Below are 15,104 nucleotides of genomic sequence, written 5' to 3' on the forward strand. Positions count from 1 at the left end.
CTTGGATTGAAGGTAAGACACTTGTTTACTTTGTTTTAAAGCTTCCTGATTAGTTTTGAGTGAAATAATGTGACTTGGGGGTTAAATGGTTGATTTAAGAGCAGGAACTTGTACATATTTGGTTTGAATTGATGGAATCACATTAATTCTATTGAGCTTTTTGTATCTTTGACATAAACTTAATCACTGGGAGATGATTCCATGTGAGATTCCTGATTTTACTCAGAGATATTTAGACATTTCTAGTAGTGTATGATGGCTCAACAGCTTGGCTATTGTCTGTCTGATGCCCCCGTAAAGCCTCTATTCCTGGACACATCACATACCAGACCTGTGAGGTGGTGGGCAGACTGATATGAAACAGGAATGTCACACAGAGCAGCTCTGACACATCTAAAGGCTTTTAGTGAAGCTGTCGGACAAAGTAAAGACAAATTAGACGTGTCTGATGGCTGAGATGAGAGCCATCCAGACGGGTAAAGATTAGTTAATGCCACGTTTCAGTGAATAAAGCTTTTAAAAAACACCAATCAAAGATGACAGAGACTACGGCATCCATCACACAGAGCCAAATATTACATTGGTTTGGTAATGTCATAACACTGATGGATTAAAGTCTGTAAGAAACATGCAGATGAGTGAAAAATGTGTGTAGCCAGTTTCTGGAGTAAGTATGAATGGATTAAAATTAATTAAATGCAGCAGAATGGATATAATAGGACTAAAAGGAGCAAAAATGGGTTAAAAGAGGCAAAATGGGTTTAAATTGGCAACAGCAGCAGGAAAAATAGCAAAATGGGTTAAAAAGTGACAAAAAAATAAGTAGAGCGGCGAAATTGGGTTAATAGAGGCAAAAATGACAGAAAAATTGGTGAAAATAGGTTAAAAAGTCACAAAATTGTGAAAAAAGGGGCAAATTGGATAAAAAAATGCTTTAAATTGATGAAAAGTAGCCAACAAATTGGGCAGATATTGGCTGAAAAAAGTGGCACAATTAGTATTTTCAACATCAGACCCAATAATAGCTTGAAACACTTTTCAGCTCCAAAATAAAGTCGCTGTTAGCTGAGGTAAAATTGTCTGTGAAAGGCAAGCCCAACTTCACAACATAAGCATGTAACTGACAACATTTGTTAGCTCGTGATTTAATTAGATTTTTCATTTGATAATCAAAATTCAGTGCAAAATTAGCAGGTCAGTCTCACAGATGAAGTGACGACTGCCAAGACAGGTGATGTCGTCCCACAAATTCAGCCACTTCTCTTCTGTGATGCTTTTTGGTGGGACGATGGCAATACAGTCCTGGCCTGCTCCTTCTCTGTCCCAGGAGGCGACATAGATGTTTGGCTCATCTCTCCTCCAGTAGCCGTCATCTCTCTGCATTCTCATTCCATTGACCCACTTGAATTTGTCTTCCCTCACTATGTCCTCCAACCCAATCCAAGCAGAGAGGAAATGTTCTTCGGGGTGCTCCTGAGCATACTGAAAGGTGAAATTTGTGAGGAAAGCCTGGTCTTCAGTGTTCAAAATAACAGCTAGGTCGCCGGAGTACGACATACACTCCTCGCGTGCGTCTTGCCATTTCTTCTGTGTTGAGGACATAAAGAAGCAGCGTGCCGAATGCTCGGTCCATCCAGGGATGCAACGTGAACACAGAAGTGTCTGTTTGTTGCAAAATCTCCACAGGAAGGAAAGTTTGTCAGAGAACAGGACTGAACGCTGCCGTCTGTCCCCCTTGTGTAGCTCTTTTACCTCCATCTTTTACATCACTGATTGACCGATGACAGAAATGAGGATCATGATCAAGATGCAGATTAAAACACATTTCCAGCTAGATTGCAGTTTGTTCTTGAAGGAAGATGAAGCCTCATCTCCTCCCACATTATCCTGAACTCCATCTTCCAGTGGTACACTGAAAAAAAAAATCAAAGTATAAGAAACAATAGAAATTCTTCAGACTTAACCCTGAATAAGAGAAACTGGCTGTGATTGCAGCAGAACCATAGACTGTTGAAAAGAATTGGACCAAGCCTGTGTGACGTCAGCCGTCTGCTTACAAACAGCTTTTGAAGCCAATCTGTAGCAGCCTCCATATTGAAATCGCCGTCTCAACCTAACTTTGGATCAAACTAACTTCACAAGTTTCTCCATTGTCTCGCCTAGACTTCCAGTCCTCCTCTTCTTGTACAGTTTCAGAAGTTAAGGTGTATACTTGTCCAGTGAAGAAAAGAAGGAATGTTGCAGATTTTGATTTGTGATCCTATGAAACTTGGTGTAGAGCTGCATAGAAAACAAAAACAGAGAACATTTACAGACCATTAGACATATATTATATTGTGTAATGGTCAAATGATATTAAAAGAAACCAGGCTCTTTTTCTAGATCAAGTAATATTTAAGTAAGTATTAAGTAAGTAACTGTATTTTTAAGGAACTGTTAAAGTCACACAGTTTACATCCTCTCATGATCTGTATCCCTAACAAAACACTTTCATATTAGGTAGTAATGATACTGTTTTGATTTTGGTGCATAACTTAAATGCATAGTTGCTATTTTGACCTGGTTATTAACCAGCAGCTTTTTTAAAACTGTCGAATCAATACAGTTTGACAGAGAATGCCAGTCTGCCTAACACTGATGTTAAGACTGACTTTTAATGTGGAGAAGCCTTAATGATTTGAAAGGAAAATTAAAATATAAAAAGAAGCAAAATAGTAATTACAATAATAATATATATTTTTTTCAAGTATGGTAATTAATTTGACCTTGATTCCCAGTCGCTGCAAAATCAAGCTCAAAATGCTGGTGGGTAAGAGGGACCCGAGAGGAGGTTTGTTGTCTGGGCCTTGGTCAGCTGTTGGCCTGGGATCTCAGCTACAAACTGGCACTCCTCTGGAGAGATAGAAAAGAATGTTAGGACATTTCAAAATACTACATATCAATTACCAGTTGTTAAGTATTAAAAGACAGAGTTTTGTACTTCACACTGTAGGCTTCTGTCCAAACGAAGCTCCACTTGGTGTAAGAAAAATATCCTGCAGAAATAAATCATTGAGCCTTATTAAACGGGGCTATAAGTGTAGGCAATAACTATACCACTGTGACCTGTACTCCTATTTGTTACTAGTGTTTCACTTGTTCACAGAATATACTGTAATGAACTTGTCCACACCAAAACTTTGCTCTCTAAAACCTATGAGGTTCTAAGCACCCACAACGTTGTGCTTTCCTGTAAACAAAGGGCTGAAATGCAACAACAGTGCATTTTATCATTTTGACAGGTTACGTCTGGCAAATGCCATGAATTGTTTATAAAAATTTTAATTATTATTATTTTGACTGTTTGCCTATACTACTGCCATGCCAGCGATGGCCATTCTAACTAAATGTCAAAGTCAGGTCTCAAGTGTTTGAGGGCAGCTGCATATCAATGTCATGACTCTCATTTTTCAAATAAATAATGGTACAAATGGCTAAAATAGACAAATTATGCTGCTTAGGGTAACAGTAAAATCTTGCCAGCATTGATTTTGATTACACATGGTCTTACCTAATGTTAATTACATACTGTAAATGAACAAACTGCCCAAGCCTTTCAAATGCGGAGTGATGACAATCCAACAAAAAGGGAATAAAGTTAAATTTCTAATAATGAACCTTTTAGGTTCTTTAACAATTTAGCTAAGAAGATTTTAAAGCCAACCCTCTGTTGTGTTATTTATAGAATTAAATAATATATCTTAACTTGTTTTAGGTTCATGAACTTTGCGGTAGATCTGATTAGCAGGGGACAGGAAAAAAATTAGGATCCTTTGTGAGTCACAAACTTTATACCACTCCAGCACAAATGTAAGGCCTCATCAGGAAATTGTGAGTGTAAAAGGTTTTCGTTCCTATATTTCAGTGAATTCTAATGCACTTATTTATCAATTTCTTTTTAATATTATTAATAATATTGAGAAACCCACAGTATCAAAATACTCATTTCATTTACATCACACAAGACAAAAAATTTCTGCATTGCTTCACATTATAAATACTGAAGTGAAAACATGAGAGCATGGAATATTTGACAAGAGATTTAGAGAAGATACTTTCAGAGGAAATCCCCATTTTATCCTACATGAATCTTAACCAAATTAAAAATGACCTGAACATATTTTCTTCAGGGTGATAAATGGGAGAGACATGATAAGCATCCCTTGGTTTGTGTGTTTATTATGATAAAAAGCGTGAGACTGTGGCTTTATTTACAATCTCTCTAATGTACAGCGTGTGTGAGTAATCTGACACGGAGCCTGCTGCTCTGACGCGCTATGACCAGCAAAGATACGGATACCTTACTATCAAAAACTAAAAACTGGAGTCAAACTTTTGGAAAGTAGCTTTACGTGCAGAGAAAAGATGCTCTGAAGAGCACTTGAGTCACTCTGTATGACCGACGTGGCTCTTTGTTAAGCTTTTATCAGAGCGCAGTGTCCGTGTTTGGGAGGTTAGATGTGCTGGATGTATGCATCCGTGCCGAACACAGTTGAAAATCGCATCAGTATTATGGCAGCTAGCTGTTACTTTATCAAACAGACGTCCCTGCTCATCCCCGGGCATCTGCTGATTGGTGCTGCTCTCACAGCAGACGTGGAGGGTTACACGTAATACGAGGGAATAACGTTAAAACACACCATATTTTCAAATCGCCAACTCAAAAATATTGCAGGCTTTCCAGCTGACATTAGCTTGTTTCCATAAAATTAGCCAACACAGCAGGTTAAAGTGGGCTAAGTTTAAAAAAAATCTTCTATGTAATGTTAGCTAGTGTGCTAAAGAACTTACAGCTAACGCTATAGTTACCTTAAATTTGGGCAGGTATGTTAAGCCACAGTAATTGAAACAAGGGTGAAACAGAGCATGCAATGAAATTGACAAAAGAACATTCTTACTTTAATTTTACACCAAGCCGTCAGTCAGAATAAAATTGTCTATTTCAACAAGTAAAGGTGACTACAATGTTTTCGCACTCCTCTCGGTGTAGCGCTGAGTGAAAATGGCTCCTTATGCACCTCATGTCTGTGTCTCAGATGCAGCGGGGTCTCCTACCCAGGTCAGCAGGGCCTGCTCTTTTAACTTAGATAACATGAGTTCATGAAATCTACTGAAATAAAATAAGTTTAGTGAACAAACCTCAAATGTTTAAAATACACTTAAACAGTGAAAAAAGCAGAGTTATTACTTCAGTTTTTCATTTTTGAGTTAGACCCACTTTATAGAAATGAGTGCCCACCAGTTTTTCAGGGAATTAAGTTATTTTAACTTACTTTGTTTATTAAGATATGCTGTTAGGTTTTACAGTGTAGGAGCTGGAGGAAATTACCATCATTAATCAAAGTTTCCAACTCTGTGGACTCACTTTGCAGCGTGAATCTGTCTGTGTTAGATCAGATATGTTAAGGATATGTCCTTAAATCACTCTAACAATCAGGATCTGCATCTTGTTTCTATGATGCGTTCTGGTTTGACAGAAGGGGTTGGAAATTTTACCCACATTGCGCACAAAGTATAATGGAGGCTAGGTATAAGGTGGATTAAGGCAAACAAATTTAATTTCAAATGAGAATAATTCAAAATCATGCTGTGTGTTTTGCAACAACCTTTTCCGTTTTTAAGAAAGGTGAGCTAGTCACCATAAACAAATACAAACACCCATGCCTATGCAAAAAAACAAAAAAGATGGACTACAATATCATTAGCAAAATTTGATGCATTGCCCTCTTTGGGGGTCTCTAATTGTGAAATAAATGACAGACTACCCCTTTGGTCCCTGTTATGTCCGTGGTCTGGGGGAATCTGGATTTTCAAAGCCAAGGAAAGATCCTGGAATAGCTGTTTTTTTAGGATACTACATCATGAACTACTATCAGTGGACAGTGGACTGGACGAGCTGTTTTTCAGTAGCCCTCTAGTTTTGATCTTGTATATGTGTGTATAGGAACAACCTTATAATGATGTAATCACACTCCAGAGTATCTGAATATCTTTATGGTCATTTTTCTGATATTCAAAGGTTGTTTTTTATCTTTTAGATGCCAAACTGGGGAGGAGGAGCGAAGTGTGCGGCGTGTGAGAAGACGGTGTATCATGCAGAGGAGATCCAGTGTAACGGGAGGAGCTTCCATAAGACCTGCTTCATCTGCAGTGAGCATCACACCCTCACCATTCCCTTCACTGATCACTGCAGATAGTGTCTGTGTGGAGGTGGAGATTCACACATACAGAGGCTATAAAAATGTGTTCACCCCTTGGATGTTTTACCCTCAGGATGTTTTTGATAAATAAACTCTTTAATTTCAAAGTGGAAACAGATTTCTACAAAGTAATGACAATTAAAATAAAAATATGCAATGTAAAATAAGTGACTGCATAGATATTCACCCCCTTCATGTTAGTATTTAGTAGATGCACCTTTAAATGTAATCACAGCACAGAGTGTGTGTGGATAGGCCTCAATCAGGCTCAAACATCTGGATTTTTCTCCATTCTTCTTTGCAAAACTGCTCAAGCTCTGTCAGGTTGCACAGGGATCAGGCATGGACAGCACTTTTCATTACCAGCCACAAATTCTCTACTGGATTGAGGTCTTGGCTTTGACTCGGCCACTCTAGAACATTTACCTTGTTGTCTGTAACCATTTCTGTGTAGTTTTTACTGAATGCTTCAGCTCATTGTCTTTCTGGAAAAGAGTGGGGATGATGTCTTATTTCTTTATGAATAAGTTTCAAGTCAGTCCTTCATCTTTACGGGGGTCAGGGTCAAGGATGGAGTTACGCCTTAGAAGGGGGCACTTAAGCAACAGAACTTTGCAGCCATTAGCAGGGAATGTTTTTGGTTCATTACAAGGAAGCAGCACAAGACATGACGGAGGTACAGCAACAGAACAGCGCCATCCTGCAGCAGCTCAAGTTTCATTATGTAGCCGTCTTTGGTGGTGATATACAGAATTTCCACTGTAACGCTAATAAACATGCTATGGCAGCTACTGAGACAAGATATGGAGCACTGCAACTTTAAGAAGTGAGAATTTATGTTGTTTTGAAAACTATTTAAAATTTTATCAGACATTTCAGTCTGTAGCATTTGTCCCTTGACATGCCTGTTCCTTTGTCCATCAGCTAATGGTCCCTGTCTGAGTGTCCCATAATGACTGAGTGTCCCACCCCACTTTGGTCCTGATGTCCTGACCTGAATTTGAGTTGCGGTCTTGTTGTTAAACAGCCAAAGTTTTTAGGCCATGATCGCCTCTCCATGCCCTCTCTCTAATCCACTGAACCACAGAGAGGACTTGTCATACAGGCTGACCGTCCTCTACACAAACACAAACACTTTCCAGTTGGGTGGACGTGATGGAGTGTGGGATTGTTCCAGTGGGAGCTGTGAAAGGCCGCTGTGATAAGCTCATCCGTCTGTGACGGTTCATCTTTTCTCGAACGTTCGCCTCACGCTCTCCTCGCTGTTCAAAATAGAAAACACAAGACACAACAGAAGAAATCTGGCTCAGAGTAATGCCACTGTTGACTGATAAAAGCAGCAATGTGGGCGCTAAATTTAACCACCATTAGTCCACCATGGCATGTCCAAAGAAACCAGTTCATCCAATGTCATGGTCAGACAGCAACTGGTTTGAATATGATGCTTTTTTGTGTGAATTTGACATCTTTTTGACACAAACATATTGCCATAGAAGAAGACATAAGTGAAGTTAGAGATTAAATGGAGATGGGCTGATGTTTTATTAAGTAATCAGTTGAAAAAAATCAGTTTAAATGGCAGGTTTGGTCACGATTAAAGTTCAGCAAAACCTGAGTAGACACTAAAATTGTATTTGCTAAAAATGGACTAATTTATGAATTAATTATGTTTCTTTCACGCAGTGAGCTGCAGAAAAGGTCTGGACAGCACCACAGTCGCAGCACACGAGTCTGAGATTTACTGCAAGTCCTGCTACGGCAAGAAATATGGGCCAAAAGGCTACGGATACGGGCAGGGAGCTGGAGCTCTGAGCTCTGACCCTCCAGGAAAGAACACACAGCCACAGGAGTACGTAGGAACACGCCAGTTAAAGCTAAAGCTGGGCTTTTATTACAGCTCTATCACTTCAGTCGAACATTGCAGCATTTTCCTGATCATATCCAACTGTTCTACAGACAAGAAATGTACAAACACAATTCCAAAAAAGCTGGGGCACGATGTAAAATGTAAATAAAAGTAGAATGCAATTATTATCAAGTCTTATAAACCCATTTTTTATTCACAACAGAGCAACACACAGTATCAGATCTTGAAACTGAGACGTTTTACCATTTTATGAAAATATTAGCTCATTTTGAATTTGATGGCAGCAACACATCTCAAAAAAGTAGGGACAGGGCCATGTTTACCATTGAGAAGCATCCCCTTTTTTCTAACAACAGTCTGTAAACATCATACGGCTGTGAAGCCATGCTGTTGTGATAAATGTGGTATGTGGTTTAGTGTAGTTTTGCTGAAATAGTCAAGGCCTTCCCTGAAAGAGACGTTGTCTGGATGGGAGCGTATGTTCTCTCTCTCTCAAACCTCTATCTACTCTTCAGCATTGATAGTACCTTTACGATCTGTGAGCTGCCCACACTATAGGCACTAAAGCAACCCCATATCATCAGAGGTGCAGGCTTTTGAACAGCTGGATGGCTCCTCTCCCCTTTCGTCTGCAGGGCACAGTGTCCATGTTTGCAATAAGAATTTCAAACTTTGATTCATCTGACCACAGAACAGTTTTCCATTTTGCCGCTGTCCATTTTAAATGAGAAGATGGCAGTGTTGTTCACACCTGGCTTATTTTTTGCTTAATACAGCTTAACTCTCATTTGTGGATGCCACTGCCAAATGTGTTGACACACTATGATTTCTGGAAGTGTTCCTGAGCCCATGCAGTGATTTCCAGTACAGAAAAATTCCTGCTTTTAATGCAGAGCCACTTTAGGGCCCGAAGATTACAAGCATCCAATATTGACCTTTTCCCTTCTGCAGAGATTTCTCCAGATTCTTTGATTCTTTTGATGATATTATGAACCGTAGATGGTGGGATATTCAAAGTCTTCATGAGGGAGGGTTTTAATGAAGTTGTTTCACAATGACTCTCTCCCCATCTTTACTTCTGAGAGACTCTGTCTCTCTAAAATGCTCATACACTCAGTCATGTTGCTGAGCTTTTGCCAATTAACCTAATTATTTGCAAAATGGCCCTCTAGTTTTTTTTTTCTTTGTACCACTTACTTTTCCAGCCGTTTGCTACCCCTACCTTTTTGAGACGTGGTGCTCCCATTGGATTCAAAATGAGCCAATATTTTTCATGAAATGGTTAAGGTGTCTCCGTTTTTAACATCTTATATCTTGTTTATGATCTGTTGTGAGTAAAATATGAGAATTGAAAATTATTACATGTCCCAACTGTTTTGGAATTGGTTGTCGTTTTGGTTTTGTTTCATAGATTTTACATCTGATTTGCAATTCTTTAATCACTTATCTTCATTTTTGCTGTTTTTGGTTGAGTAAACCTTTAAGCAGATTAAATTTAACCATTAAATTACAACTTTTTCAAGTACCATGATGGTTTCTTTAGATCTACTGAACCAAGAGCCAAAGTCTTTGAAAGAAATATGATGTTTACTGTTAAAAAAAGATTTTAAGTCAGAGTAAACTACAGAGATAGAAATGAAAAACAGAGCACTGACTGAAGAGAATATGCATTGTAAATAACATATAAGCATCTCGGCTGATTTTATTGTGCTTTATTTGAGGCCCTTATCTTCTAAAACTCATTCAAACTAGCTCAGATGGAACATCTCAAACCCTACTGCTTTCTTTTCCCAGATCCAAACCAAAACCAGCTTCTTCGAGCTCCAGCAGTAAAACCTCCCAGAAGTTTGGTAGTTCAGACCGCTGTACTCGCTGCTCCAAAGCCGTCTACGCCGCAGAGAAAGTGATGGGAGCAGGAAAGGCAAGGATGGTTTTTTAAAAAATTGTACTGGTTTTTGGTGTAGGGGAGCTTTCACGCCTTTGGAGAAGTTGATCTGAAATGTTCCCTCTTTGTCCTAGTACCTTCAGATTTTTAAACTGACCTGTTCAGAACAAAACAAACAAACCCAGATCACTTAGAAGAGATGGTTTGAACTCACTTTCAATCAAACTCTGGAGCTGGTTGTTTGCATTAGGATGCAATCAACCCAGCAACTGGAACCAATCACTGGTTGACTCATCAAAGTCCAGTAAAAGCGCACTTAAGATCTTTGGTTTTTGATTGGGCAAGACATTTTTATAGTTACTGTTTGGATTAAAAACGGGGATAAAAAATAGGACCAGATCACGGCACCTTTTAACCATATTAACTTAACCATATTAATGTCTAGTTCACCATGGTTCTCTGAAAAAACAGGTCTGAGCCTGGGCAAATGTAAGTCTCATTGAAAGTCGCCCAGCAGTTCAGACAGGGGCTCTTCGATTGATGGGTCAGTGGACCGACTGGAGAGCCAGCAAAATGTCAATTCAGACCATTATGCTTTTATTAATATCTTGGGAATGTTAACAGTATTACATAGTCAGGCCAAAAATCCCCACTCTTTAATTTGCCAACTAGAGAGTTCCTCCTGCGAGTCCTAGACTCGAGTCATTTCTGTTTAGAGTAGCTTTTATATTTATTTTGTTGTTATTACCTTCCATTATTACATACGGCCTCCGCATGTGTGCTTTCAGCCCTGGCATAAGACCTGTTTCCGCTGCCTCCTGTGTGGTAAAAGTCTGGAGTCAACCACAGTGACAGACAAGGATGGAGAGCTGTACTGTAAAGGTGCTTACACATACACAAAAATATAGACTTTATATAAAGATGGGCAACATGCCTCAACCCCTCCTGCTGTACAAAGATGAAGCCAAAATGCCCTCTTGAAATAACACATTTGGAGCCAGCATCAGACACTTGTGGTCATAAATGCTCAACAGTGAGATTCCAGGAGTAAAATTCCAATTCTTTCTTTCTCTAGCAGATGTTATTATTAGCTAAAATACTGGACATATCTATGGTAGATTTACCATAGAGATTGCGAGGCCAGGCTTTCTCGTCCAACATCTGTGCCTGACCTCATATGCTCTACAGGCTAATGGGCACAAATTCCTACAAAAACACTCCAAAGTCTTGTGCACAGCCTTTAAAGAATAGTGGTTTCTGTTATACTGTTATAGCTGCAAAGAGGGGCCAGCTCTGTATTAACGTACATGTACTTGAATTTGTGATAAGGTCCCTGTTGGTGTCATGGTCAGGTGGCCAAATACTTTTGTCCAAATGGTGTCTTCTGCAGTGCCATTATTCACAACATAAACGCTACAATAAAGATAGATGTAAAAAGAAGTATGTTCTGAAAATTTGAAAGAAGAATTCAGGGAATCACAGTGGATTGTGTGGTTTGTAGTTCCTTGACCGTCATATAAAAAAATGTCACAATCTTGTATCTTTGAACTTTTCTCAATTTTTTTGAATGGCTATTTTTTGCAACAAATAATTTTTTTAAAGGCACAAGCGATCCGCTTGGATCAAGGATTTTGTCAACATCTTTTTCATTGGGTCTGAGGCTATTTTTGCTCTATCCAGGAACCTTGCACCTTAGTGCTTATTTTCTCCTGTATAAAGAAATAGTGTTTTTGATGGAAAAATCACTCCTGTCTCTTAATAGAACAGTTAAATCAGCCATTCATTGACAATCTTTCTATGGGAAATGTAAAAAAAGCAATTTTTTTTTATTGTGTTCTGGTGACACTTATCCCCCAGCAGTGTTCTTAGGGCACTGAAAAAATATAATAATAGTTATCTTATTGGTGATGATTTTATTTCCTTTTTTGGTCATAAAAAGTCATAACAGCTTTAGCTTCAACTTAATCTAACGTTTGCTTTAAAATTTAAGTCTGATGTAGCAAAAGTACTTTAAGAGATCTATTTAAAAGAAAATAATTTCTAAAAAGTACTTTAACAAACCACACTATTAGCCAAAAAATGTCCCCCCAAAAGTTACTCCTGCAAAGCACTGACAAACAAAAGGATCTGATTAGAAATTATCTGTTATCATGAACTCAGTTTCGTCTCTGTTTTTCTCTTCAGTCTGTTACGCCAAGAACTTTGGTCCAAAAGGATTTGGATTGGGGAACGAGGCCATGTTGGAGAACCAGTGAAAAACGAACCTGCTGTTTAACGTGTTTGTCATGACTGAGTCAAACTGAGTCATATTTGAGCTCTGGATGAAGTTTGTTTCACATGAATAGTCGCCACACTGGGCGTTAAAATGCTGGCACAGAAAAGTCAAGAATCATCTTTAGGGTAATGATATTAATGCTGTCTTTTAAGTTTGATAAAATATTGCATGTTACAAAATAAATGAATTTTGCTACCTTCAAATGGTTTCTGACTGGAGTTTACTCCCCCAAAATTATTTTCTCTGATGAATGAAGGGAACAAGAGAAAGTAAGATAAAATACAACCAGTGCTGATTAATCCACACTCAGTGCCCCATAATGACAAAGTTAAAACAGGATTTATGAAATTTTTGCAAATTTATTAAAAAGAAAAAAACTGAAATATCACATTGACATAAGTATTCAGACCGTTTACTCAGTACTTAGTTGAAGCACCTTTGGCAGCAATTACAGCCTGGAGTCTTTTTTAATACGACACAAGCTTTTAACTTGGATTGAGGAATTTTCTACCATTTGTCTTTGCAAAATCTCTCAAGCTCAGTGAGGTTGTGGGACTGCTGTTAGACAGCCATTTTCATGTCTCCAGAGATGTTCAATAGGGTTCAAGTCTGGGCTCTGGCTAAGCCACTCAACATTCACAGTTGTCCTTAAGCCACTCCTGTGCTGTCTTGGCCGTGCACTTAGGGGTCTTTGTCATGCTGGAAGGTGAACCTTTGAGGTGAACCTTAAGGTCCTGAGTGCTGCGGAACAGGTTCTCACTCTAGATATCTCTGTACTTTCTCCATTCAGCTTTCCCTCAACCCTGACCAGCCTCCCAGTCCCTGCTGAAAAACATCCCCACAGCATGATGCTGCCACCACCATGCTTCACTGTTGGGATGGTTTTAAGCAGGGGATGAGCAGTTTCCTCCAGACATAACGTTCAAATATGAGGCAAAACAGTTCAATCTTCATTTCATCAGACAAGAGAATCTTGTTTCTTTCAGTCTGAGATTCCTTCGGGTGCTTTTTTGCCATCTCCAAGCAGCTTTCATGTGTTTTGCACTGAGGAGATGCCTCCATCTAGCCACTCTGCCATAAAGCCCAGATTAGTGGAGGGCTGCAGTGATGGTTTCCCTTCTAAAAGGTTGTCCATCTCCACACAGGATCTCTGGAGCCCAGAGAGTGACCAGCTCTTGGAAAAGTCCTGGTTGTGCCTAACTTCTTCCATCTGAGAATTATGGAGGCCACTGTGCTCTTGAGGAGATTTTTATTACTATAACATCAGGCTGCAACATAAGAAAATTAACAAAAGTGAAGGGGGTCTGAATGCACTATATATTACATACAAACAACACAGGTTTACTTTTGAAAGACAGCTTTAAGTTAATTCTTCAGTCTGCATAAGTCATCAAAGTCTTGAAGGTTCCAACAACACACCTTGCCAAACTGACAGATAAATAAATAAATGTAATTTTCTCCAGTGTTTCCTTCTGCTGCTAGAAGACCATTTGCAGCAACTCATCTTGTTATCACTCATTATTAACAAGAATCTTATCATCATAAATTATTCAGTGAAATAATGAAATCGTCTAATCAAGGTAACAAGTGATTAAACGCACCATGTTATTTCATCCCAAACAATTATGTGCGAGCGTTCATGCAGAGCGGGATTGGATGAGATGTTTCTGTCAAATTTAAATTGGAGCTGTTATCTCACTTGGTTTAATTAGGAGGGGAGCAAACAGAGGGAAAAGCTGACAGAGAGAAGTCTCTTCAAACCTAGCTGAACCTTTAAACTTTTAATTTATCAAACAAAACCTACAGACTATTTAATCACAAAGACTTTCCTCAATAATCACTATCTTTATTTACTTGGTTTTGAAGAAAAGGGACCAAGCACAGGAGTAAAAAACTGTTATCTGTGATGATTTTTGTGTTCAGTGCATCTGAAAAAAAAACCAGATCTGTAGCTGTGACAATAAAATCATAATTATGAAATTACCTATTATAATCTTAAAGAAAGAACACAGATTTTTTTTTTATGCACTGAAATGACTATTCCTGTTTTAGATCAGAATGTATACATTCATTCATGGTCAGTATGATATAATTTGGCTTTTTGGTACAACATTTTTACAAAAAAATCTCCTCAATGTCAAAGTGAAAACAAATTTCTACAAAGTAATGTAAAAAATATGTAATGTAAAACAAGTGAGTGCATTAGTATAGATCTCAATTAGGATCAAATATCTGCACACTTTACTCCACTCTTCTTTGCAAAACTGCTCAAGCTCTGTGAGGCTTCATGTGGATCAGTGGTGAACAGCCATTTTCAAGCCCAGCCACTAATTCTCTATTGGATTGAGGTCTGGGCTTTGACTCGGCCACTCCAGAACATTCACCTTGTCTTTAAACCACTTCTGCATACCTTTCACTGTGTTTCAGGTCATTGTCTTGCTAAAAAAGAAATCTTCTCCCAAGCAATAGTTCTTTTGCAGACTGAAAAAGATGGTCTTCCAGGATTTTCCTATATTTTGTCACATGCCATGAAGCATCCCCACAGCATGATGCTGCCACCACCCTGCTTCACAAGGGGGATGGTCTGCTGTGGTGATGTGAAGTGTTTGGTGTGACCCACCAAACATATCATCTTGTCTGATGACCAAAAACACAGTTTTGGTCTCATCAGACCAAAGAACTTTCTTCCACTTCACCATGGGGTCTCCCACATGCCTTTTGGTGAACTCTAATCCAGATTTAATCTGAGTTTTGTTCAACACTGGTTTTCTTTTCACTCTCCCATAAAGCTTTGACTGGTGAAGAACCCAGCCAACAGTTGTTGTATGCAGAGTCTCT

General features: G+C 38.8%; 1 protein-coding gene across 1 annotated transcript; it reads left to right on the forward strand.

The window, feature by feature from the left end:
• On the forward strand, positions 1–12,246 carry csrp3 (cysteine and glycine-rich protein 3 (cardiac LIM protein)). The gene is made up of 6 exons (XM_041791937.1): positions 1–12; positions 6,078–6,189; positions 7,923–8,088; positions 9,901–10,027; positions 10,780–10,873; positions 12,176–12,246. Exons 2-6 carry the CDS (start codon positions 6,078–6,080, stop codon positions 12,244–12,246), a joined length of 570 nt encoding a protein of 189 aa, XP_041647871.1. The 5' UTR covers positions 1–12.
• Positions 12,247–15,104: the final 2,858 nt, after the last annotated feature.

The sequence above is a fragment of the Cheilinus undulatus genome, linkage group 1 (genome assembly GCF_018320785.1).
Source record: "Cheilinus undulatus linkage group 1, ASM1832078v1, whole genome shotgun sequence".
NCBI classification, from domain to species: domain Eukaryota; kingdom Metazoa; phylum Chordata; class Actinopteri; order Labriformes; family Labridae; genus Cheilinus; species Cheilinus undulatus.

Bases quoted from the DNA above. Each gene is read 5' to 3' on its own strand.
- csrp3 (XM_041791937.1), top strand. From the start codon at position 6,078: ATGCCAAACTGGGGAGGAGGAGCGAAGTGTGCGGCGTGTGAGAAGACG. The intron at 6,190-7,922 runs GTGAGCATCACA...TCTTTCACGCAG, and splicing joins TAAGACCTGCTTCATCTGCA to TGAGCTGCAGAAAAGGTCTG. The intron at 8,089-9,900 runs GTACGTAGGAAC...TTCTTTTCCCAG, and splicing joins AAGAACACACAGCCACAGGA to ATCCAAACCAAAACCAGCTT.